The 27305-nt window shown below is 38.0% G+C and overlaps 1 protein-coding gene across 3 annotated transcripts in view; it reads right to left on the bottom strand.

Annotated features, from left to right (window-relative positions):
• The window catches only part of polrmt (polymerase (RNA) mitochondrial (DNA directed)), a 105978-nt gene that overhangs the window by 6538 nt on the left and 72135 nt on the right, over positions 1–27305 (bottom strand). For 2 of the 3 annotated variants that reach the window (XM_048614137.1, XM_048614138.1), the window contains 4 exons: positions 26069–26155; positions 23569–23682; positions 10231–10283; positions 2674–2772 (listed from right to left, as the gene is read on the bottom strand). In XM_048614137.1, the coding sequence (XP_048470094.1) occupies positions 2674–2772; positions 10231–10283; positions 23569–23682; positions 26069–26155 (353 nt within the window). Of the gene's footprint in view, positions 1–2673; positions 2773–10230; positions 10284–23568; positions 23683–26068; positions 26156–27305 lie in introns of those variants that run through there. The other variant, XM_048614139.1, reaches the window with a different exon arrangement.

Below are 27305 nucleotides of genomic sequence, written 5' to 3'. Positions count from 1 at the left end.
CCTTAGCCATATAATGAACATAAACAGTTTTGGCAGTGGAACCAGGAGTAGGAAGCTGCAATTTAAATAAAATATTTAATCAATTGGCCTTTCCTTTTCAACAGCTGCGAGACATGAGCGATGACCAGGTGGCACAACATAGGTACCATTTTCCATTTATCTATTAGTTGAATAGCAATCAAAATACTGAAACAGACTTAAAAATATGGAAACATTATAATCTAATCCATCAGAATTAACAGTCCTTGCATGGACTAAACTGCCACCAACAGTACCAAACCAGATGTACAAATTTCATCTCATTTCCCTTCTTCTGTAAAAAGAACATTTTTCAAACCTTATTCTATTTTGACATTACCCAATGTAATATGGGTAAGAGCATGAAATGACATGGCATTCAAAAACATGGATCTGACTTGGTATAAAACACTTCAAACGGTACAGGGCTCTGTTGTGCCTGAACTTGACATATTTTCATGGTTGGTTTCTGGACCTGTGCATCACAGAATCCCCAAAGAGCCTACCCTATCCCTGTAACCCTGCATTTCCCTTGGCTAATCCACTTAGCCTGCACATCCATGAACATTGCGGGCAATTTAGCATAGGCAATCCATCTTTGGACTGTGGGAGGAAACTCACTCAGACACACTGAGAATGTGCATACTCCACACAGGCAGATGCCCAAGGATGGAAATGAACCCAGGACCTTGGCGCCAACCAATGTGCCACTGTGCTGCCTGGTGAAAGAGATTGAAATGTTAGAAAAAGTGTGCATAGGAGATTCCAGGATAATAGCAATTGTTGCAACTCTCAATTATGGACAATACTCCAAGAATTTGAGCCATTATTTTGTAGAAATGCAAGGTCAAAGGAGATTATAAAGCTTTTCTTTCAAATAGAGATGGGTTGTAGAAGACCAAACTTGTCAAACACATGGACAAAGAGTTACGTCTGACATCAGAAAGCAATTTTGGCTTGAAGATGTTAAAAACATTCTGAAGTATGTTTAATTATGGACTCTACATAATCCTTTAATATAGTAATACGATTCTGAAAGTGATCATTTCAATCTTAGATAACCAGGGACTCTAAGAGTTTGCTCAATTGCTTAATAGATAGAATAACTCTCAAAAATCGTTTCTAAGGCTTTTTTCCTCTATTTTCATTTTCCCTGTTCCAGTAAAGTTGTTAGTAGGAATGTCTAGATCGTCAGTGTGATTACACAATCAAATAGACAAATCAGGCTTGATGAGTCTGATAATACAGTCATATGAACCAACCTCCATTTCAATGATGCAATGAAATATTGTAATTGCAAATTCCAATTGCCTGAAAACACATTTAACTTCCATCATGTTAGCAACTAATGTAATGGAACAAAAAAAGCAAATATACTTCAACGTTATCTGCTCAGAAATGTAGCCCCACACAGTGATTTTACTTTGCTGAAGGATTAAGCATGCGCCATTCAAGATCTCAGAAATTGCTTTTTCCAATTAAAATGCTGAGATATTATTTAGAGATCTTGGAAACCACACTTACAGCCTAAATATTTCAACATGGTAACAGACAATTAACTGAACAGAGTACTTTTTAAAGTCTCAAACAAGGTTGCACATAAAAACAATTGATGCATGCTAATGGAGATGGCCTGGTGGCAAAAAAAACTCATTAGTACAGATGTGAATACATCACAAAATTTTTTCTAAGCAATTAGCTTCCATTAAGAAATATATCATGAACAGGTGTCACAAGTTATTTTATGGAAGTGCCCTGGGAACAAGTTAGTTGGAAAAATTACGTCAGAAAATAATTTTCAGTTTGCAGTGTGAGCTCATTTAATCTCAATACTGTCTTCTAGAAACTAAATTTGAACATTCACAAGCAACAGTACACTCTGACTAATTGTGAAATATATCTAATTTATTGCATGTGCTTAAATCCACTAGGAGGAATGGAAGGGAAAGGGCCACAAAGGGGAATAATGTAGCCACTCTCTTTCACCTGATTTCTGTCTCCTTGCTGTTGGTACAATCACCAATAACTTAAGCCTCAATAAGATTTTATAGTAATTTGTTTATGAGAGTTATTTTTGTATTGTTTCATGTAAGCTAACACCTCCTGCATGCACAAAATTCTTCTCAGGGAATGGAGTAACTACAAGCTCCAAACTAGTTTGTACAATATCTCCATGTCAACTTCTGTACAAGCTCCAGATGGACCATGTTGATTAAAATGTGGAATAAAGAAATGGTCTCAAATATTTAATTAGGTTGTCCCATTAATTGTTTCCTCATGTAGCCACTATGGTCACCATTCCCAACTAAGCAGTTAAAACAAAAGTCTTTGTAGGCACCACAGAATGGGTGAAGCAATTATGTAACTGTATCAAATATATCGGTTTTAATACTTGGCTTTATGCTAGGCTAAGAACAGGAATAGAACTGAGTGAATTACAGCAACTTTGCGAAAAATGTATAGATTTGAAAAGTTAGTTTAGTAACTTAAGGATACAAGAGCAGATGGAGATTCAAAACATACTTTAAAGAAAGTATGTATAAATAAAGCACAATATCCGAAGTGATGGGAGTCTTACACTTAAACACAATATGTACAAACATTTTAGCTGTGGGCTGTTGAAGTTGCAGTCTGGTTACTGACTCAATAGCTTACCTATAACAGTACAATGCTGTTAGCATCATGTGTGTTGAATCGAGAGAATGAATGAAATTTGGAGGAAAAGCATTCTTCTGTTTGACTGTGTCAGGTCGTCTGCAGTAAACAAGAAAACACAAGGTCAAATTCTTCTGAGCACCATTTCTTTAATTTTGGAACTTGCAGATGAACTGGTAATTAATATAATAGTGGTTTTGCGTCACAAAGTATTCAAACATTATAATAACTTCAATGAGAATCTTACATCTATCCAACGTATCAAAAAGTCATGCATATGATCTTCCTGTCCATAATAAGCTTACCTTCCTGGATCATATTGTTATGTTGTTTTTGCGGTGGTGCACATCAGCCACACTAATATTTTTAAATGAAATAATTGCACTTCAATATTTGACAGTGGCAAACCCATGTCAACATTTCAATGTCACACTCCAACAGTGAGTCAAACGACCTTATTTTACCCTTAGTCTTAGCAAACCCCAAGAAACCATCTTAAGTGGTTTGGCGCTCATGAATGAGACCAAAAAGTCATCTTGATGTAGTGGAGTCTTAGCATTGCAGAAAAGTAGAGCTAAACTCCAGGATTATCACCCAACTCCCAAAACCCAAGACTGATTCCACCCAAATACATGTTCTTCGCAATATTATCAGTTACGTGCATTCAACTGGATACAACCTTGACATTCACTTTCAGATTTAAAAATTGAGAGGAATAAAGGTTAAATGAATACTTGAGAATATACAACATATTATGACATAAGAGCTTTCACAGATTACTACATTCTTGCAAATTAATCTTCAAAACTTTGCCTAATTTCTAAAAAAAAATCAACAGCAACCACATATTTATACAAGATCGTTAATGTACTAAATCACCATAAGGCACTTCACAGGTCATTATACAGTAAAATACGATACCAAGCCACCTAAGGATATATTAGGTTAGATAACTGAAAGTTTGGTGAGAGGTAGGTATTAAAGAACAACTTTAAGGAGGAGATTGAGACAGAGAGGAGGAAAGGTGCAGAGAGAGATTTCCAGAAATTAGGGGCATGGCAAGTAGTCCTGCCACCATTTTGAAGAGCTCAAAAATCACTGATACTCAAGAGGACACAAATGAATAAAAGCTTACTAAATCAATGCAGGTCAATAGCTCCAATTAAATATTGTGCATTACATGTCAAAACTGCCACATTGTTGCAAAATACCACATTTTCTGAATCATCAGGGTCAGTACAATTTGAATATCTTGCTTAAACTTTGACATGTTATCAGTACACCTAATAAGATGTTATCTCAATGAGTTTTGTAAGGTTCATTTTAACACTGTTTCCTGTGAAATCCAATTTCATGTCATTTTGGTGCAGCCTCTCTCGCAGCTCTCCAACTTGCTGCTTCTCCTCATCCCTGACCCTCTACATTGCAGGGACTCTGAACTCTGACTTGCAGTTTTCTCATTGCACCCAATCCACCTCCTAGCTGAACCTCCCATTCCCTGACTCACTCAATCTCACTGCTTCCCTCTCAAGGTCCAGACTCAATCCAACTAATGGTGGAGCTCTGAGGATGTCAAAGTGTAGGTCCCAATGTTGCAGAAGTGCTGAGCTGGAGGCTATTATAATACATGTTTTTCTCACAAAGATTGACAAAGCTGCTCTTCCTGCTTCTCACTGATTATCTCCAGAATCCTTGCTTGCAGTTCCTGGGACACAACCCTTGGCTTCTCCATTTCTCAGTACAGAATTCTATTTCAGCAGTGGGAGTCATGAGCGCGAGTCAGGGGGCAGCCAGGAAGGTAAGTTTGTGTATAAAATACTTGCCTCGAGAATAGGCAGAGCAAAGGCTGAGCAGGAGCAAATGCGGACACGGGGACTGCTGGGTAAGTGAACTGATATTTGGGCAGAGGCTAAACCCAAAACACTACACGTGCAGTGTCTCCCATCCATCCTCCTCTTCTAACCAAAAAAAAAACCGTGTGGAGGGTCGGTAAGGTGAGTTTATTTTTCCTTTATCTTTTTTGGCAATTTAGAGCAGAGGGGGTGGAAGCTACGGCAGTTGCATGCTCCTCTTGTAGGATGTGGGAGGTAAGGGTCACTGCTACTGTCCCTGCTGACTTTACCTGCGAGAAGTGCACCCAATTCCAGCTCCTCACAGACTGCGCTAGGAAACTGGAGCTGTGGCTGGATGAACTCCGAATCATTCGGGAGGCTGAGGGGGTGATAGAGAGGAGTTATAGGGAGGTTATCACACCCAAGTTACAGGATAAAGGTAGCTGGGTGACTGTTAGGAGAAGGAAAGGAAATAGGCAGAGAGTGCAGGGATCCCCTAGTGGCCGTTCCGCTCAACAAGTATACCGCTTTAGAAACTGTTGGAGGGGGGACAATCTATCAGGGGAAAGCCATAGGAGCCAGGTCTCTGGCACTGAGCCTGGCTCTGTGGCTCAGAAGGGAATGGGGCAGATTAGGAGAGCGATAGTGATAGGAGATTCAATGGTTAGGGGAACAGACAGGGGATTCTGTGGTCATGAACAAGACTTCCGGATAGTATGTTGCCTCCCGCGAGCCAGGGTCAGGGATGTCTCAGATCCAATCTACAGGATTCTTAAGGGGGAGAGTGGACAGCCAGAAGTTGTGGTATACATCGGTACCAATGACATAACTAGAGAAAGGGATGAGGACCTGAAAAGTGCATGTAGGGAGTTAGGATGGAAGCTAAAAGCCAGGACAAGCAGAGTAGTAATCTCAGGATTACTACTGATGCCACAGACTAGTGTGGCTAGAAATAGAGAGCAAGTTCAGCTGCACATGTGGCTACAGAGCTGGTTTAGGAGGAAGGGCTTCAGATATGTGGATCATTGGGATACCTTTTGCGGAACGTGGGACCTATACAAGAAACACGGGTTGCACCTGAACTGGAGAGGCACCGATATCCTGAGCTGGAGGTTTGCTAGAGCTCTTCGGGAGGGTTTAAACTAGTTTGGCAGGGGGATGGGAACCGGAGCTGATCAAAGGATGGGGTAGCTGGTGTACAGGCAGATACAGCAGGCAGTGAGTCTGTGAGGAAGGAAAGACAGTTGGATGGGGCAAAATTGCAGTCAGTGTGATGGGTTGAAGTGTGTCTATTTTAACGCAAGAAGTGTCATGAATAAGGGTGATGAACTTACAGCATGAATCAGTACTTGGAGTACGATACTGTGGCCAATACAGAGACTTGGATATCACAGGGGCAGGAATGGTTGTTGGATGTTCCAGGGTTTAGATGTTTCGAAAGAAATAGGGAGGGAGGTAAAAGAGGTGGGGAGTGGCATTGCTAATTAGGGATAGTAACACAGCTGCAGAAAGGGAGGTCATCGAGGAGGGTTTGTCTAGTGACCACCCAACAGTATGGGTGGAAGTCAGAAACAGGAAAGGAGCAGTCACTTTATTGGGAGTTTCCTATAGAACCCCCAACAGCAACAGAGACACTGAGGAACAGACTGGGAGGCAGATTTTGGAAAGGTGCATAAGTAATAGGGTTGCTGTCATGGGTGATTTCAACTTCCCTAATATCGACTGGAACCTCCTTAGTGCAAATAGTTTGGAGGGAACAGATTTTGTCAGGTGTGTCCAAAAAGGATTCCTGACTCAATATGTAGATGGACTGACTAGAGGGGAGGCCATACTGGATTTGGTGCTTGGCAACAAACCAGGCCAGGTGTCAGATCTCTCGATGGGAGAGCATTTCGGTGATGGTGATCACAACTCCCTGATCTTTACTATAGTCATGGAGAGGGATAGGAGCAGACGGCATGGGAAAGTATTTAATTGGGGGAGGCATGTAAGGAGGCATGGGATTCAGGGAAATTTGGCTGTCCGGATACAGAATTGGCTGTCCAATAGAAGACAGAGGGTGGTAGTAGGTGGGAAGTATTCAGCCTGGAGCTCAGTGACCAGTAGTGTTCCGCAGGGATCTGTTCTGGGACCTCTGCTTCTTGTGATCTTTATAAATGACTTGGATGAGGAAGTGGAAGGGTGGGTTAGTAAGTTTGCAGATGACGTGGAGTTGTGGATAGTGTGGAGGGCTGTTGTAGGTTGCAATGGGACACTGAAAGGATGCAGAGCTGGAAAGAAGTGGCAGATGGAATTCAACCCGGAAAAGTGTGAAGTGATTAATTTTGGAAGGTTAAATTTGAATGCAGAATACAGGGTTAATGGCAGGATTCTCGGCAGTGTGGAGGAACAGAGGGGTCTTGGGGTCCACGTCCATAAATCCCTCAAAGTTGCCACCCAAGTTGATAGGGTCGTTAAGAAGACGTACCGTGTGTTGGCTTTCATTGGCAGTGGGATTGAGTTTAAGAGCTGCAAGGTTATGCTGCAGCTCTATAAAACCCTGGTTAGACCACACTTGGAATATTGTGTTCCGTTCTGGTCGCCTCATTACGGGAAGGATCTGGAAGCTTTAGACAGGGTGCAGAGGAGATTTACCAGGATGCTGCCTGGACTGGAGAGCAGGTCTTGAGGAAAGGTTGATAGCGCTAGGGCTTTTCTCATTTGCGCGAAGTAGGATGAGAGGTGACTTGATAGAGGTGTACAAGATGATGAGAGGCATTGATAGAGTGGATAGCCAGAGACTTTTACCCAGGGTGGAAATGGCTATCACAAGCAGGCATAATTTTAAGGTGATTGAAGGAAGGTATAGGGGAGAAGTCAGAGGTAGGTTCTTTACACAGAGTGGTGGGTGTGTGGAATGCACTGCCACCGGTGGAAGCAGAGTCAGATACATTAGAGACGTTTAAGCGACTCTTGGATAGGCACATGGATGATAATAAAATGAAGGGTATGCAGGTTAGTTTGACCTTAGAGTAGGATAATAGGTTGGCACAACATTGTGGGCCGAAGGGCCTGTACTGTACTGTTCTATAGAACAAACTGAGCCATGCCACATTAGCAAAGATGTTTAATGTGATCTTCCTGTTGCAAGTGTATCTACACAGTAGATCACGAACCTATTTTGATTGTTAAATTTTAGTCTAACTTTTTCTCTAGAAATCCTAACTTTGCATCTTTCTATACTGAACTTTGTGATATTGCTTCCCTTCCACCAGTGGAGCAATTTCAATAAGGTTGCACGTTCTCATTATTAATCTCAAAATCATAGAATTATAGAATCCCTACAGTGTGGAAACAGTCCCTTCGGCCCAGCAAGTCCACAATGACCCTGCGAAGACCCATCCCCTTACCCCTGTAACACACCTAATCTACTCACCCCTGTAGTTATTAATTTCTATATATAGCCTGCAGTATCTTATTTGTACTGTCTGTCTACAATTCTGATTTAAGGCCAGGAGCTAGTTTGACCTTATATAATTGTCAAACTTTCTCACATTTAAGTAAGTCTTGCTAAAGTGTCCAGGAAGCCCAGGAGAATCCATGAACATTTTTCAGACTCAGTATGATACTACTATGAAGTTCCATTTCAGACTTTCTTGAACAGGAGACAGAAAAGGTGGTTCCTCACTGATTCCCTTTGGATGCAGAGCAGAATCTACTTTGCATTAAAATAAAATTGGTGCTGTAACATCAATAAAGTACTAATATTAACTTGAAGTGGTTTTGTATCAATACAGCAATTATGTAACAAATGTAGCTTGAACTCAGTTGCTGAGCCACAACTAACATTGGTTGGATACGACACAACTTGGAGGATGTAGTTTTGCTCTGCTTCATATGAGGATCAGTTCAGATCTCAACATAAAACTGGTTCACACCAATAATAAACTGCACAATGAAATGCAGACTGCAAACCTGGCAGTAAATGCAAAGATCATGATAGGAACTAATGAGAAGTGGGAGGCTCAGCATGTCTATGAACATCACTGAGAAGTTTGATTAGGAAAAAAAAACAAACTACAGTGCATTTTCCAGTTCTACAACAGCATACATTGTGACTAGCAAACTTGTAGTCAATTAAAGGCTGTTTTCTTCTTCTGCCAGAAGATCATTTTTTCCGCACCAGTTTGAGAATACAAGTCAAATTTAAGGTAAAAACAGGATGTGAAATCACTGCTTCATTTGTTTAACTGAGCATCGAAAGGGTAGCCAAAGCAGAGGCACTGACTACAGAACGACATGAAGAAAGAGAATATGTTTTGGGTTTCCCATTCGTTACCTCTATCATCTGACAGATGAATAACACTTGTAATAAATAAGACCAGGTATTCAAGATTAACCTTGTGCTGACACTATATTTTTAAAGGTGACTGTTTAAAATTCAACACGTATGAGAACATTAAGCTACACAGTCATTGAACACAGATTGTGAAAATGATACAATTCTGCTGTTAAGGCTCCAGGACAGTACGATTAGTGAAAGGAGGAGATGCTTCCAGAATCTGAATGAAGAGATTTCTGCAAGCATCTCCTTCTTTCACTAACCATACTGTCCTGGAGCCTTAACAACAGGTTTATATGCTTATAGAATCTGCACAAGAGATTGCTTTTGCTGAGCATAATCATTATTTTGCCACAATTCTCTTTTAGCCAAAATTATCTAACACTTGACTAGAAACAAGGAAGAACTCCATTCATTGTAATGCCATTTATGTACTGCACTGTTCTATCATACACAAGCAAGTAGTGAAGCTTTATTAACCTTTTTCAGCTGACGTTTGTTCAGGAGGTAAAGATTTTCTCAAAATTTGTGATAATGACAGAATACTTTTTTATGGAAATCACTTTTACTTTGACTAACATTAGGCAGAATTAGACAAAATATTAAAAGTGTTTAATGTATTCATTCCTTTAAAAAAATCTCAAATATTCACTTTCACACTCTTTGGCCATATGACCTACATGATTCGATACTATACTTAGTTTTATAATGTTCCCATGATGTGAAACTTTCCAATGCACAACATTAAAGGTACTATATAACAGTTATTACTTATTGAAGGTCTTCAATAACTTTTTGTTGCTTATCAAATCACATTGAGTATGTTTGTGGATTAGTTTAAAAGTAGCTACACCAACTAAAGCACTGAATTGGTGGAACCATTCAGCATTTTGTTTAAAATAAGTTAGGATAACTCTAAAAGGCTAACAGCATTATGTACATAAATCTAATAGAATTAACTAGGTAAAAGTCCTTGGAATGAAAGCCAAAAAGTGTGACACCAGGAATTGAGATATTTATTATATAAACAAAAGGGTAAACCGAAAATTGTATATATTACTACATTATTAGTCATTTGTTAACAAATTAGGGAGCTGATTCTGAATTTTCCTTCTTTGCCCAGTACTGTTGCAAATCACTGATATGCTCAGCAAAATGAATGGGTAGTTTTATCTTTCTTCAAATTAAACACTAACGCATATTTCTAAAATAGGATGGAAAACAATTCCTACTAACCTTTGATTAAAAGTACTAACTTCTGTAATGCTTGCAAAGGTTGCAATGTAATTTAATATACTATGACATCAGCCTCAATTTCCAACTTAATTTTAACCAATCACAAGACCTCTTAATTCATAACTACAATGCTGTTCCTCTTATAAACAAAGTTGGTGAAATACTTACTGAGTTGCATCATGACTTATTTGCAAATTTAAATTTTGAAGATTGCTTCTGAGCTGTAAAAGAATAAGTAATTTCACTCATTTTTAGTGAACTAAAAATGACAATTATATTCTATTAATGTGAATTTCAACGTTTCATATATTCCATTAATACCTGCTTGCATTTGAAATATTCCCAAATATGGTATTTAATGCATACATTAAATTGTGAATTGCTAAATTTCATTGAAGCAACATTACAATTATCCAGTACCCAAATATCTGGAATTCTCATGCAACTGGCAAAAATTTCAAAGCAAAAATACCATTTTTATGAAGTTTCTTCAAAAACATCTGTTTGAACTCGGTGTGTCAAGTTCTTTTGCACATATGTTCATAGTATTTCTCATGCTATTGGTAGATTCATATAACTGACACCTCCCATTTCCCGTATATGCTGACAGAATGGGGAGTTTATTGTATAACCCTTTTCATAATCTTTCATGAAAGCAAATGCTTGTAGGCCACTACATGAGTAGATGGAATTATTAGACTTCATGTTGTTTGAAACATTAGTTTTCCCTCTGTTTACTTTCTATTACCATAAAGATTGTAGACCAGTGCATTTGTATCAAATCACCAAAGTCATCTCAGTATTTCAGCATCTCAGCATCTGTGCAAGCAATACAGAATGAAGTTCCTGCTAACAAGAGAATATGACCTTGCTGGATTACATACATACAAAGCATTGCAAAGGAAAACAGCAGTGCTTTGCAAGCTATCTTCTGACCACATTTTAATCCACCACCATTTTCACAAGGCCAATAAAAAGATAGGCAACGAGTGCTGACCTACGCAGTCACATCCACATTCCATGAATTAATACAGAAAACACTCTTGAAAATGAACATAACCCTTGCCACCAGAAAAACAAAGAAAAACAACAGCAGTAACATTCTCTAACGTAAGTAAAATATAAATATGAAAACCTGTTTTAAAATATCTTACAAAAAAAAGTTATTGCTTCATACAGAAGTTTCAGTCAACTTCTCCATCTTCCCTGGCGACTGAAGAATCAATCAAGCCCCCCTCCCAATATTCCTCCGCCTGTTTCAGTTAAAACAACAGCAGCTCTTCCAAACATATTCCCCAAACTTACTCACTCAATAGTCCCTCTTCCCACGCCTCCCCTCACACAACTGAGCTAGCCCTCTTCACAACTCCCCTTTCTTACATAGCAAACCCTATTTCCGACCACCCTACTTCTCTTGCCCCAAACCCTTCTGGAAAATTGGGCTTCATTGTTCCACATTCTCATCAACCTCCCCACTAATGTATCAGGCCTGCGATATCCTGCAGGAAGTTGGGCTCTGCACACCTCCCACCTTGCCCGCATGTTTCTTGAACACCACCAAGTGGCCAGAGGCAGAGTGCACCCCTCTGGTGGGATGAGCAACAGCAGTGGGCTCTAGGCTGGCACAAGGCTGAGTGATGGTTCCTTTGGGTCCTGGTCCTAGCCTTGTGACTGACTAGATTTTTCAGGCTGAGATACTCTCTCTTCCTGGCTTCAGCCAAGTTGGAGGCAGAAACAGACGAGAAGCAACAGAGGCCAGAAGATGAATTAAAAGGGCAGAATTTCATTATCGAAAAGTCAGGAACAAAGAACATATCTCAAACTGGTAGTGGCTGTCTGGTCTCTCAAAAATGGTAATACGAGTGAAGTACTGGAGAGGAACCGTATCCAAATAAATCAATGAATTTACAAGAAAGAAGGAAGTGGGTGAGGGAGGTTTGAGTGGAGGGCTGAATGGTCGAAAAACTAACGGTTCCTATGTGGTAGCACAAACATTAACAACACTTTCTTTGTATCCAAATTGCAGCAGGAAAGAAACGTTTATTTCTCGGATTTCACTCAAGATTTTACAAAAATACATTATCCATCTTTTATTTATAACAATATAATTGTCAAAATATTTTATCACTTTGCATTACTAATTCCTGAAATACTGTAGCAAAAAGGGTATTTGGAATTGGTTTAATATTTTCAGCATTAAGGCAAGTTTTAAGTTTATTCTAATCTATTCCACTTAACAGAAGTCACCTTCAAGAGGGTATATTTATAATCCAGCCATTTTCTTAAAATAGGTGTTCTTAAATTACAAACATAAATAAAGATTTTCTTTTAAAATAGGTCATCAGTTGATTTTGTATCAAATTCTGATGGCAATGTCAAAACAGCACAGTCTTGAAGTGTTTTATTGCTCTCTCTGGTGACTAAGGAGAACGTTCAAACAGCAAATAATCATTGCACTACCCAACCCATTTGGCCATATTTTTGTTGTATTACTGCATAGGTTTTCATGCTCATGTTACAGATTTCATATACTGTAAAGCATTTTTCTTCCCCTTTGTGAATAATAGTCATAAAAAGTGAAATGTTCAATAAAGCAGAAAATATAATTCATAATGATACTCCATTGTTACGTTTTAAAATTCTAAAGAAAGAAACACTTTTTAAAGTGTGTGTTAAGGTAACTACGGACAGTGATGTAACCAATCATTTACTCTCTTTTCATATAATCCTTAAATTAAAACCATGCTCTACAATTCACACACAGCTCAAAGGTTCAACATCACAGCTCACTCTAACACAAAACAGATATTCAAGACAACTAAAAAATTGTACGGTAAAACATATGGGCTCCAATATGAGCAAGTTTTCAGGTTATCATGTAATCAGAATGGAGATTGTTGTCAAATCAATCAACAAACATAGTTTATCCGATATACTCAATGGCACAGAAGATGATGTTGTGAATGCTAATTAAGATGACGTTGATGATTCATATTATGATATAATTCAAGCAGCAGACTGGAATGAGTTATTTGGTTCTGAACATTAGAAAGATGGTGATATTTTGGATTTTAATACAGCTTCAGCGCATGATGTTTTGCTAAGTAGTATTATTTTCTGTAGTGTAAAAAACTGTGAAACTGTGTATATGACCTTGGCTTTTGATGAACTAATTCAGAATTCAGTGTGAAGAGTTAACGTATGTTGGCATAAAAGTTATCCATTACTTATAAATAAAAATATATTTGGCTCTGTTAGTGTTACGGAATTGGCTGGAAGTCTCTGATGTGGCAGTTGTAATAGTGAGATTATGGGAGAGGGTGGACTTCAACCTCTCTAAAAGTGTTTCTCATATAAAAGCTAAACCCCTACTTTTGCTAAAAAAGATACTCTTAGAAAATTGACTAATACATAAACACAAAGTATTTAATAAAGGGAGCACTGTTTAGTATGTTCTTAAAATGCCGTCTATGTGATAAAAATTCTTGTCCATGCACCTTCTGCTGACAAGAGTTTACTGTAATTAGTAGCTTCTTTAAAAAAACGATTTTGACTAGTTGTTTCACTTCAATAAGCTAACTGCTCATGAATGTTTTTGAACACATTACATAACAGCATGTGAAATGCTGGATTTAAACTGCTTACAGGATCAGGACCTCCAGAAAACGTCAGCGTAAATTACTTGGACCTGAGTGAACGGAGATGCTAACTTTCTGCCAACAGAAGTGTGAACAATTATACAACATAATGACGCACTAATGCCAAAAACACAGCATCAGGCATTACAAAATCCCAGCTATGAATTTAGCATCACTGTTTGGGTCCTGGGTTAGTTTATTCAGCAAAGTACCCTACTGGTACTAAAATAGAATTTCAAGAAGGAGAAATTTATGAAATTACAGACCTGCAAAAAACAACTTTTGAGATGCCCCAATAACTTGCATGCTAAAACATACAACACAGTACAAAGCTATGAGAAACTCAAATTACATCTATGGATAGCCTTCAGTGCAACAAAATATTTTACATTTAAAACATAACACAGATTGTCACAAAATAGATGCTAATGCAATTTTCATGGATTCAGGATCACAACTTCATTTTTGCTCCAACATTTTCTTTCACTTTGGTAAAGTCAGTATATGCAGGTTAGTGCATTGTGTAAAGGAATGGTTTTTGTGTCCAGAGAAGCTTTTTAGCTAGAATCCTTAATGACAAAGAAACTTTTCTATCTCCGAAAACAAATGCTACTTTGGATACTGGTTGAAGAACTCCCTGCTGATGAGAACTGTTTCTTTTGTAGAACTGGTGGCTGCTTTGCACTAACCTGCATGCACAATCTGACCAGCCTTTTGTGGCAAGCAAAGTCCATGCAAACAGGGTATCCTTTCATTCTTGATCCTACCACAGCCTTCTTTTCCTTGCTTTTGGATGATGGATCAGCTTCTTTGAGAAGCTTTGGATTTGGAATGTTAAGCTAAGAATGCCCTCCTGGGTTCTCCATGTTGCTCCCAACTATTAGTCAATTTTCTAACAGACTCACTGTATAATTTCATTGTTGCACATAACTTGCCCAGATATGCTCTCCCTTCTAAATGTTCTTTACCTAGTCAGAGAATGGCCTTCGCAAACTTCAATATACCATCACAATCCTCCCTTTCATTGTCCTTCCATAATGCTAGCAAGTAGAACTGAAAATAGGTGTTCTTTAATGACATTGCAGTCCCATCCAAGCGAGAAGAGTTTGAAACGAGACAGGAATTTAGACTACTGAACTGAAGTGAACAGAGTTATGCTCTGATGCATAATAGGTGCATTCCTAGCTTTGCTGCAGTTGAATAGGTGTTGATCATAATTACAGCTGGCTTTTAGATTGCTGGTAAAAAATATTTACAATGCACAAAATGACCATTCTGGAAGTAGGGATACCAGCAAAAAAAAAAGTCAGTTGTTATCAGTCCCTTAGGAATCTACAAATTACAGATTTCCCTGCGCAGATCACACCTGTGCAGCTTCCAATGCTCATAACATAACATAACATAACAATCCATAACCGATCAACCAAGATGTCATTCTCGACACATTTATGATCTGTGCTCTTCTGGGCTATGCGTCCAGGTGTCGCTCTTAAGCAACTAACTGATGAGGACTGGAATCACAAGAGTCAATGTGTTTGCATTCTTTTCATACTTATTATAATTATAAATGTCACTGCAGTGGCCCACAAATAATACCATAACGAGTATAAAGTTAAATGTTAACAATCAATCATTTATCTCATATACAAAAAAGATCACAGATTAGATTTACAACCAACCACAAGATATTTGTGTGAAGCCAACATAAAATTCATGGAGTAGGTTTTGTTAATTTGTTCAAAACCACTTTAGCTTGATAAAAATCCAGGCACTTATCTACAGTATTTGCATTTAGCGCAGTGGAAAATCACAGTGGAAGAAAACTAACACATTGCTCCTGGATGGGAGGAAATAACTTACAACATTAGCTCAAATTTTGCAAAAGGAATAGTGCAAGACTAACAGCACTTACCTAAATAGGGGGATCTGGATTGGGCATATATGCAATTAAATACCAGATAACCTGTTCCAAATTTGGGTTGCACTGAAATAGCTTTTGCCAATTGACTCAACAATGAAACCGCTGTAATGGTTTAAACACGGAGTACTTGCCAACTAGTTCCCTACAAAGCTGGTCAGAAAAAGGTTAGGCCTGTCTATACAGGAGTAAGTGAATTTTTAATGGCATAGTAAGTAAGTAATAGTTAGTTAAAGACCCAGTTATGACACAAAAGGAACCAATTTAGGCCATCCATTCTAAGGTAGCGTTCTGTCATGCAATCTCGTCCGTCTCATTCTACTGCTCTATTGCTATAGACAAAATCTCTCTGGCATAACAGCTTAATTTTACAAGTTTTTGAGACTTACTCTTTCAGAAGTTATTCAGCTACGGAAGTGTTTAAAAAATACTTTGGTTTGGCTCTTTACCTCTCCTCCTTAATTCAATCTTTTCCAATTTTTAATTTGCCTCTGCATGTGATTTAAATCCAATTGGTATTTACTAATATAGCTGCCTCGTGTCTGCTGCTGTAGGATTTTCCATCTGATTGGCTGCGATTCCTTTACGGAGGTCATGTACTGGATGAGATGTTAGAGGAAATTGACACAGATGTTTAGAAAAAAACTGTACAGACAGCCATCAGCGACGTGAACAAAACCTGGTGCTCCTTCACTGTTGGGAGAAAAATCTGGGTCATGTGACAATAGACAAAAACTGTAATAGGGTCAGAGGAGGATTTAAAAGAGACATACTAACAACTTGCAATATAGCAGAGTTAAGACAGTTTAATAAATTGAACTATGTTTCAACCTCTAATTTTTCTGCTTTATTTTGCTATTTAATACTGTAGCTTTTTTGAACACGGCTTCTTTATATAAGCATTAAATAACTACCCCATGGATCTAGCAGGACAAAAATATACACTTATACCGACACTCCGTGCACATATATTGATCGGTCATGTCATCTTCAGCATTATGAAAAGCTAGACTGGTGACTGCTTTCCCATTCAAATTATTCTCAACACTTGCCCTTGTGAACTGACTACATTTCTATCTTTCACATTCATGTGTCCTTGAAATCTAGTCGGTATCATTAAATTGCCTCGACATGAGGATACAGACTAGATAGAACTAAGCCTCATCCAACCTATGGAGATTTTTAAAGCATTTAACGAAGGCAAGGAAGAAAAAGCTAACCATATATATGTATCACTTTAGCTTTTCTTAAAGATGAAAGTAAGGTTATTAAAAATATTCGAGCCATTACCATATAAAAATTTAGTCTTTAGATTGTCAGCTGTTCCAATCAAATTGAAAAGACAGACTAATTGGAACTGGGTAAATGGTCAGCATGAATGGTGTTGACCAAAATCTTAGGAAGTTCAAGAGCCCTTAGGATATAGGGTGGGTACGTGTATCTGCCCACATGCGACTGTCTGTATCTGTGTGTGAGTGAAGAACTGGTTTTCTGTTGAGTTGTGAGTGAAGGTGGGCTGAATCTCTGCTCTTTCTTAAATTCTTTTAATTCCATGGATACGGAGCACTTCATTGAGAAAAGGTGATGCTTCCTTTTTATGTACGCCTACTTACATGAGCCACTCCACCGTAGGGGGAAATACTGCCAGATCAGGAGCTGTCTTCAGTTTGGATAAACAACAAAAATATATAATCAGGGATAGAAATATTTGCTAATTTTCTTCTTAAACCAAGCCAATTACATGCTCTGATCTTACACTGGATGAGATCATTCAACTCTTCATAGATCAAGAAATGAACCTGGGCTTGTCTAATCAGCATGGATGACGAATATATTGCTATTATAAACTGAACCACATATAGAGCAGATAAGTTCAGATTTTTTAAACATCAATTGTGGTCGTTGGAAGCTAATTATCTCAGCCTCAGGCAATCACTGACAGTGTCCATCAGGGCAGTCCACAACCTAACATCTTCAGCTGTTTTATCAATGACTTTCCCTCCATCATTATGTCAAATATGAGTTTGCATACTAATTACTGCAGTGTTCAGCATCATTTGCAGATCAGACACAGAAACAATAGGTCACTGCATGCAATACTATTGCTTGGGTGGATAAGTGAGCACCAACGTCCATACCACACAAGTGCCAGGCAATGTCATTTTCACCAAGAAATATCTTTGCTTAATATTCAATGCAATTGGCATTGCTGCCCTAGGGGTCACCATTGATCAAAACCTTAAATAGACCAGTCACATAAGTACTGAAGCCACAAAAGCAGTTCAAAGGCTAGGAATTCTGGAGTGAGTAACTCATTTCCTGACTCCCTAAAGCTACAAGCATAATTCAAGAGTGTGACAGAACTCCACATCAGCCTTAATGAGTGCACACAGTTTGCAGTATTGCAGTTTATTGGATAAAACAATACAGCATCTTGAATAATCAGGAATGATTGTAACTCGTCAGAGAAAGGCAATTTAACATTGGTGATAATTTTGAGGTGATAAATTCAAGTACAGTATGCGCATATTTACATGGTCAAATGCAACCTGCTACTTGGACAGACTTCTTTAAATTCAAAAGGAAGTCAGAACAGCAAACCTTACGTTTGGTAAAACCTCTGCTAATACTTAAATTAAAATTAAAGAAGTCCAGGCATTTGAACTCACGGGGAAGTGACGGTTTAGTGGTATTATCGCTGAACTGTTAATCCAGAGACCCAGATAATGTTCTGGGAGCCTGGGTTCGAGTCCTGCATGGCAGATGGTAGAGTTTGAATTTAATAAAAATCTGGAATTAAGAGTCTAACAACCATGCATTTATTGTTAATTATCAGAAAAACCCATCTGATTCACTAAAGTCTGGTCTACATGTGACTCCAGATCCACTGCATTGTGATTGACTCTTAACTGCCCTCTAGGAAATTAGGGAACTACAATCAATCTGGGCCTAGCTAGCAACACCCTCATCCCTTGAATGAATTTAAAAAATTCAAATTTACATAATATTCCTGGAGAGTAAAGATTAACGGGTCGTTTAAATCTGATAAAGTCTATTGATGCAGGTTTCCTTGAGGTATTAATTGGAAAATCTGCCAAAGGCTCTGTACTACTATTTATTGAAAGTCTACATTCAATAGTCTATATACCTGCTGGGATTCCTTCAGTTCTACTCACTAAGGTGAATGTTATTGGCTACTTAAACCCTAGCCATCTCCTCACCACGTGTCAGACACCAGATCAGCCTCCCCCAAAATATGTTATGGAGATAGCCTAGACCCAAACTTTAATTTTAAAGGCAAGTTAAGTGTAAGGCACTGTTTTCCAGATATGATTCGATTAATCCACCACTAAACTCTTAATCAAAGCACACTTTATTATTACATTGCAATTAAAATGCAAAGTGAAGAATTGGTACAACTTTACTCTATTGACATACTTAACAAGACAATGTCTTATTTAAGCACTAATCAACTGTTCTAATATAGGCAGCATCTCATAAACACACCCTTTGGCAAAATACATGCAGCAAAACAGCTATTATTCTCACATACTGTCTCTCTCCAGTCTAGTGGAAAGAAACACAGAAACAATCTGCCCCTTCTGATTTCTAACAGGAAAGCTGTCTAAGTCTTCAGCCTAACAGCAGAAGAACTCTAGCTGTCTGCTGTAGCAACTAGCAAAAAAAAACTGAAAGCAAAAACAAAGTCCTCTGGGTATCTGTAAGCCTGACCCCACCCACTGATGATTATTCTGTCTTGCACTTTCAAAAAAACAACCTGCAGACCGTATAAAATAATACATCCCATCGATCATTCACAGCGAGCAGCATGCCAATCATGCTCAACAAGAGCATGCCTCTGAACAGTGTGTCCACCATTAGATGCGATCCTACTATTGGACATCATATTAACTAACATGGGCTGTGCCAAGAAATGCACTGGAAACCGATTTAAGTGAAAAGTTGAACATGCAGTGGATTTGTGTATGCTGGAAGCTACATACGTGAACACAGAGGACCCTTTTTCATGTTGGTGAAAGGAATACATATAAATAAAGATTGCACTTTTGTCACTGAGGAGAAAAAGGCTCATGGAATCTGCTAACTTCTGCTGAACACTCTGACCAAACAGTCAACATGCTTGGTCTGAGAACCAATATTGACAGTTAAGATTTTTTCTAATCAACCTGTTCAGAGACGTTATTACACATCTTTACAGTAGGTGTGACCTGAACCCAGGCCTCCTGGCTCAGAGGTATCAACACTACCACTGCACCACAACAGCCCACAAGACTGCCAGTTAACCGTGCGTGTGGCTTCTAATGAAGGTCCTACCAAACAACAAGTATTTTTCAGGCTGTAGTCTCCCATTTTTCAAGCCTGTTTCTTGCCTCCTAGTGCAAGATACATCCAGGATAAAAAGTTACGGCTTATGCTTCAGCAAGTTTAATTTCTTGTGATCCCATTAGATTAATTTTTAATGTGTGATTTTCCAAATTACTAAGATGACATGGGTAAAGTAACTAAATAAGTTTCCACTCTTCCAGTGGCAGCACAAGAGTATTACAAAGATTACAAGTCTCAAGTGTCAATCCACACATTTTATGCTGCAAATTGTAAATACAATCGAATGCTCAGTAAAATATAGATTCATTTTTGTACAGTGTTGTAGTGGAATTAAAGCCTACTGGTTTAAATTTTGTTTTTTTCACCCTCCCTCTAATATGCACGCTACACAGAGGAAAAGGATTACAGTTATTATATTTCAGTCCACAATTAATGTTTGCAAATTTCTAACTAAACAAAATGATCAGGTTTTCAGACCTGATGATTCCAGACAATTGTGAGCAACTCTTGAGAATTGTTGATATTTTTCCAGTGTATCTCAGCAGAACTATCAGTCTATAAATGGAGCATTTTACAAATATTAAAATCATGTCTAACTGAGACCTTCTGCACTTCTCAAATTAAACTATCAATGATTATGTTGTAATCATTAGATTATACAGACACCACTGAAGACAAGCAATGTGTGAAAGAAATGTTCTTTTCATTAACTGCAATTTACAGAATAACAACGTTGCTCAAGAAACATCACCAGAAAGAAGAATCTAAACCTAATAGGTTCAGAAGCAAGCTCACTTGAAACAAAGTACGTCAGAGATTACCAACTATTTGAGTCTAATACCAATCAAATTATAATCATATTTAATATTTTCAATAAATAGATATGAGTTGTTCAGTCTGAAAACAAGTTTATTTCTAGATTTTTGTCAGATCTTGATTGATAAGATCATGAAACATAGAAGGGTATGGGGACTATATTTTGAGGACAAACTAAGTAGACTCAGTGAAGACAGATAACAGCACCTCCTCCACGATAATCCTCAACACTGGCGCATCACAAGGATGTACTCTCAGTCCCCTACTGTACTCCCTGTACATCCACAACCGTGTAGCCAAATTCTGCACGAATGCCATCTACAAGTTTGCTGACGATACCACCATGGTAGGACGGATATCAAACAACGATGAGTCAGAATACAGGAAGGAGATAGAGTGCTTGGTGTCATAGCGCAATTATAACAAATTCTCTCTCAACGTCGGCAAAACAAAAGAACTGGTCATTGACATCAGGAAGAAACGAGGAGGACACGCCCCTATCATCATCAACAGAACTGAGGTGGTGATGATCGAAAGCATCAAGTTTCTGGGAGTAACAATAACCAATAACGTGTTCGGGACCATTGGACCTCCCACGTAGATGTGACAGTCAAGAAGGCACAATGTCGCCTCTTCTTCCGCAGATGGCTTAGGAAATTTGGCATGTCCATAAGGACCCTCACCAACTTTTACAGATGCACCATATAAAGCATTCTAGCTGGGTGCATAATGGGCTGGTACGGCAACTGCTCTGCCCAGGACCATAAGAAGCTACAGAAAGTTGCGTGCACAGCCCAGACCATCACAGACACCAACCTCCCATTTATGGATTCCATTTACACTTCTCATTGTGGAAAGGCTGCCATCAAAGACCGCTCCCACTCCAGTATTGCTCTCTTCCAACCTCTTCCATCAGGCAGAAGATACAGAAGCTTGAACACACACACCAACAGGTTCAAGAACAGCTTCCTTACTGTTATTTGACTACTGAATGGATTCTCTAACTTCAAATAATGTTGATCTGGTTCTGTGCACCTACTGTGCAGGCGTAACCTTGTATGCCTTGCTCGGTCTAAACACCCTATGATCTGTATGTCCTTGTTTGCTATGATCTGCCTGTACTGCTCACAAGACAAAGCTTTTCACTGTACTTAGGTTCATGTGACTACAATAAATCAAATCAAATCAAATAGACTAGGTCTACGTTTCCTGAAGATTAAAAGAATGAGATGATCAAATTGAAGCATAAAAGATTCTAAAGCAGCTTTACAGAATACCTGCTGAGAAAACACTTCCCTTGTCTGGGAGATCTAACACGTGGGATTACAATCTCAGAATAAGGGGTCGACCATTTAGGAGTGAGATGAGGTGAACTTTCTTTCGCAAAGGGTTTTCTACCTCAGTGAGCCATGGATGCTTATTGGTGTGTATACTTAAGGAAGCCATTGGTCATTTTTCTGTATTGAAAGAATATTGAGAGGATATGGGGTTAATGCAGGAAAGGGGACATTGAGGCAGAAGATCAACAATGATATTACTGCAGCAGGCTTGAAAGGCAAAATGGTCTACTCTTGCTCTTATTTCTTATATTGGTATTAAAGTAGCAATAATAGGGCTGTCCACTGTGATTTGAAAATGGACAAAAGCTTTGGAAAATTTTAAAGCATCAAAAAACCTTAATCTGTGACTGTATAGTAAGAACAGAATATTTTGAGGATTGGAGAACAGCAGACCAATTTGAAAAATGAGAGCTACTGGCCAGTCAGTCAATTTTTCAGATTTACACAATTGTCATTCTTTATTAAAAAAAAACACCTCAGCTACATTTGTGGAAAAATACAGCACTCCTAACCTGACTTGGAACTTAAGGGGAAATGAGTGTCAATGGCAAAGCCAGCATTTGTCGCTCATCCCTAATTTCCCTTGATACAAGTGACCGAATATATCATTTTCTGAAAGATGGCAGAAGCAGAAACTCACAACCTTTTAAGGCAGAGGTAGATAGATTCTTAAGTCAGTCGAGGTGGTGAAAGGTTATCAGGGATAGATGGGAATGTGGAGGTTACAATTAGATCAGTCATAATCTTATGCACTATGGAGCAACCTAAGCAGAATGGCTTAGTTCTGCTCCTTGATCCTATTTCAGAGGATAGTTAACAGTCAATCACATTTCCATGATCAAATGTAGGCTAGAACTGATAAGGACAGTAGGTTTCCTTCCCTAAAAGAAAGGGCAAAATGGCCTTAATGGGATCCCACTAAACATGGTTGAAAGATGAAAACTCCATTCAATAATACTGGAACTTGTTTCACATCAATAACTCTATCCAAGGATTAAACAAGGAAGTTTGATAGAATAATTCTTTATTCCACTGGATTTAAAAGATCAAGGGATGATCAAATTGACCTGTTTAAAATTAAAAGACTTTGACTGGTTAGATAGAGAGAGAGAGAGGCTATTTCCACAGATTTTGGGAGTTCAGAAAAATAAAACACAATCTTGAAGTTAAGTCAATACCTGAAATTCAGGGTGATATCATGAAATATTTCTTCATAGAAAGAGAAAGGGAAATCTGTAATGCTATCTTTCCCAAACAAAGCCATCAAGGCTGGGCCAATTGAAAATTCAAAACTGGAACAGATTTTTGTTAACTAAGGAATACAGAACCAACATAGGTGAATGCAGTTGAGATACACAGCAGCTATGATTCAACTGAGTGGCAGATCAGTTTGTCAGACATACAAGTAACTTACCAAACAGTAGTTATGTGTTTGCTCAGTACTTACTAATGTAGTCCTGGTCCTGTGGTATGGCTGTACAATTGGTAGCCCAAGTGGCGTCACCCACTCCACTGAACTTCCTGATTTTGAAATCAATCGCGCACTTTGTGTCAGCCAGTCCTTAAGATAAAAAAATGAGTCAAATGACATGATTAAAACAACAATTCACTTGTAGCGCATGATTATTAATGACTTTAAAACAAAAACTTAGTTGACCAATTAAAGATTATTTGTGATGGAAATAAATTAAAAACATTTGCGATAATGTCAGATATTTATCCTTGAGGTTCAATATGCCATTTTTGCTCATTATCATAGAGTCATAGAATCCCTACAGTGTGGAAACAGGCTCTTCAGCCCAACAAGTCCACACTGACCCTCAGAGATACTGTGACTTTGAAACCATATGTAAAGCTCAAGACTACATTAGAACTGAAATCTTCACTATGTGTATCCTAAAGCTGTAAAAACCATTTACAACAATTCATAAATCATAATTTTCTTAAATACAAAATATATTGCAAAAGTGATTTTGTGATGCAAAAGGTTATCTGTATGGATTCCTGATACATAAATGACAGTTTTCACAAAGAATGGAAAGTAGCATACTGGATTTAATGCGCAAGAATTGTAAGCAATTACACTTTTCTAGATACTGCATGTAGAGTCTGAAATTAAGTTGTTAAAGTAGTTATGATTTTAACCGCAGCTTTGAGTTTGCGAAAATTAACTATTTTTCTAAGCAAAAATTGTAAGGGACATTTAAAGTATACATAGAAAAAGAAAAACTGGATTTCTATTCAAATAGGGAAACTTCGCTTTTAGAGTTTTACACTAAAACTGAGAAATGTAAGCAGAATGGAAAGGTTTACATTAAAACTGTAACTTTGGTCTGAAAATTCAGCATTTCCTAGTTTCATATTCACCCTGATTTTAATGCGAGTAATCTTGAACCAGCTAACAGAATTTTGCAACATTTTCATCACAAGTGATGTGTTGATTACATGCCAATCCATACCTCCACAAGCCTACAACTGTAAACTTAAAAATAACTGGAGATCAATTTTATGTCACACTACAAAATAGTTAAAATGCTTTTATTCCAAATGGGTCAGGTGAAATGTGTACTGTTTAGTGTGGAGTTGAGCCAGTCTGGTCTCAGAATTAGCAGCCAGTGCTTTATATAGCTTGAAAGAGACTAAAATTAGCAGAAGGTGAACACCAGGCTATCAAATTGAATGGCAATTGCAGCTTATCTGACAGAAACAGCAGCATGTCTTGGTGAGGAACCTGCTTACTTTATTTCAATTTGTTGAAGAATTAGATAATGGTACATCCAGTATATGTGGAATTGGGCATGTTTCAGGTATAAATTAGTGGACCAAAAAGGGACCCTGCAATCATTTAAAGATTTTCTTAAATGGAACACAACTAAAACAATAAATGCAGAAAATGTTAGAAATATTAGCCATCAGGCAATATCTGTGGAAGAAAATGGAAGAGTCAACACTAACCTGAAATGACTCATTAAGAAACTGGCCATGCAAACCAAAAGGATTTACCTAAAATTTTCTTGGGAACCTGTGCCTGTGAGACAATGAAGTAAGTGGCCTTCATGCCCCTGTAATTTACACATATACATGGTCTTACCTCAATCATAGATAGACAGACATATCTGGGTTAATAATGCCATTAGTACCTTGAATGTTGAAGTATTTGTGATTTTTTTTTAACGTGATATTAATTCAGGATAGCTTACATTACAATTTTGATAAAGCCACGAGTAAATAAAAATTGATTGATTGGCAAACCTTATCTTTGATCACCAAGACACTTGAGGGGAAAAAAAAGACTACAGTTTAGGAAAAGCAAACAAAGGAAGCAAAGGGTGAAGTGAAAATGTAAAAGAATTTTGAACTGGATATGATTATGCATCTGTAATCAGGACGCTGATCCATAAGTTATAAAACAGCCAAAGCAAGAATTAGACAATACAGGTTCATTTTAAAACAGCACTAAAGAAAGAGGGGCTGCCGCCCAACATTAGCTATTTTCAAGCAACAGCACCGTGAAACAGGTCTGGATAGGGATCAATCACAGTTCCAGGAACTTGTGTGTTTCTCTAGATGCAGGACTGCATATACAGCAATGGCTTAAATGTTGTTGCAAAACATACACCATCAATTCTCAGACCCATGACTTCCATTAATTTTTTGAATCTGTTATTGAAAATAAAGATTATCTCCAACATTGTTCACATTTAGTACTGCAGCTGGCAGAGGGGGATACATTTGCCTGCTGTCGCTATAATCTTATGAAGTATACATGCGGAAAAATCCTTACAGCAAATAATTCAGATTATTAGGTACATGTTTTGGATGTTTGGATTTTAAAAAATTCTGTATTGTTTCTATGTATTGCAATAAAAAAAAATCAAACAGCTTCTTAAGCTTGGACCATTCAGGCATCTATTCTTCAGTAGTATCACTGCAGATAGTGAAATTACCTGAATTTCCCTGGTTCCAGTAAACATTTCTGTCAAGCTGCTGAAGACCTGCTGCACCAAGTAATGAGAAGCATCCCACACATGGTCCTGGAAATTAAATAAAATTAGCCAGTTATATTTAATTTTCTACTTCCACTAAGATCAGTGCAAAAAAGATAACCTGTAATTTTCTGTTACATATGTTCTTGCACGTCTATACCACCTCAGTCCACATGGAATGTATAGCTGCAAGACTTGGTCATTTTTACTTCAGCCCTTATATGATGAAGTTGCTGTAACAAATCACCAGAAACTTGCCTTGTTTTGAAAAATGTAAGAGTCAATAAAACCTAATTATGCTTTATTCATTGTAGCTGTTATAGGCAAACATAAAATGCTATATTTTTACCTGTCTTGGTACATCCAAGGTTAATAACAGAATCAAAGCATCTGTGTTCTGCAACAAAATAATTTTGCCTCTTTTCAATGCAAAATGGATTTCCATGTAAGCAATTAGGGCAGGTATTACCATTTAAATTTATCAATATTTACTGTTTTTTCCTGTTTTAGTTTATGTTTTATTACATTGCTTCATGTGGGTTAAAGTAAATGAGGGGCAGATACATCAATTTCCTCTAGATGACCTTGCAAAGAAAAACGGTATGCTGAAAAACATTCAAGGGGTGTTGAAAGCTGGTCAACCTTCAGCTGCATAGCATATTGAATCATGGCTACTGCAAAATACTGGGAAAGTGAAAATTAAAAACAAACATATGGTGGCTCTGTAGGATATCAAAATAAGTAGCTTAAGTGTGCGTAGACATGTATTCTTTTCTAGTTCTGTTATTTATTTTCATCCTATTCTGCAGCTCTTAAATTCCTACTGTTTACTTAATTATCCTCTGTTCAGACCATGTCGATGGCTCTACTCATCGATTTCAGTCAGGAGACTGCTACAACTCTTATTGCTGGTTTAAATACTTCCACGTTGAAAGCAGAAATCCGTTTTCAAGCAATTTCATGCTGGAAAATGCATTTTGAACATCAGGTGAACAGGATTGGATCCCACAAGAGAGTGAAGAGATGACAATACTGTTTTAGACGGTATGGCTTGGAGAGGATTTTTACAGGTGATGGCATTTCCATGCCATTAATGCTTTTTTCCTTCTAGTTGGTACAGATAAGTCTGGAAGCTACATCATAATAGCCTTGATGAGTTGCTGTGTCACAACTACGGTGGAGGGAGTGGTGTTGAGAA

This window comes from Rhincodon typus, chromosome 29 (assembly GCF_021869965.1).
Source record: "Rhincodon typus isolate 14 chromosome 29, sRhiTyp1.1, whole genome shotgun sequence".
NCBI classification, from domain to species: domain Eukaryota; kingdom Metazoa; phylum Chordata; class Chondrichthyes; order Orectolobiformes; family Rhincodontidae; genus Rhincodon; species Rhincodon typus.
This window is presented reverse-complemented; position numbering and strand designations above follow the sequence as displayed.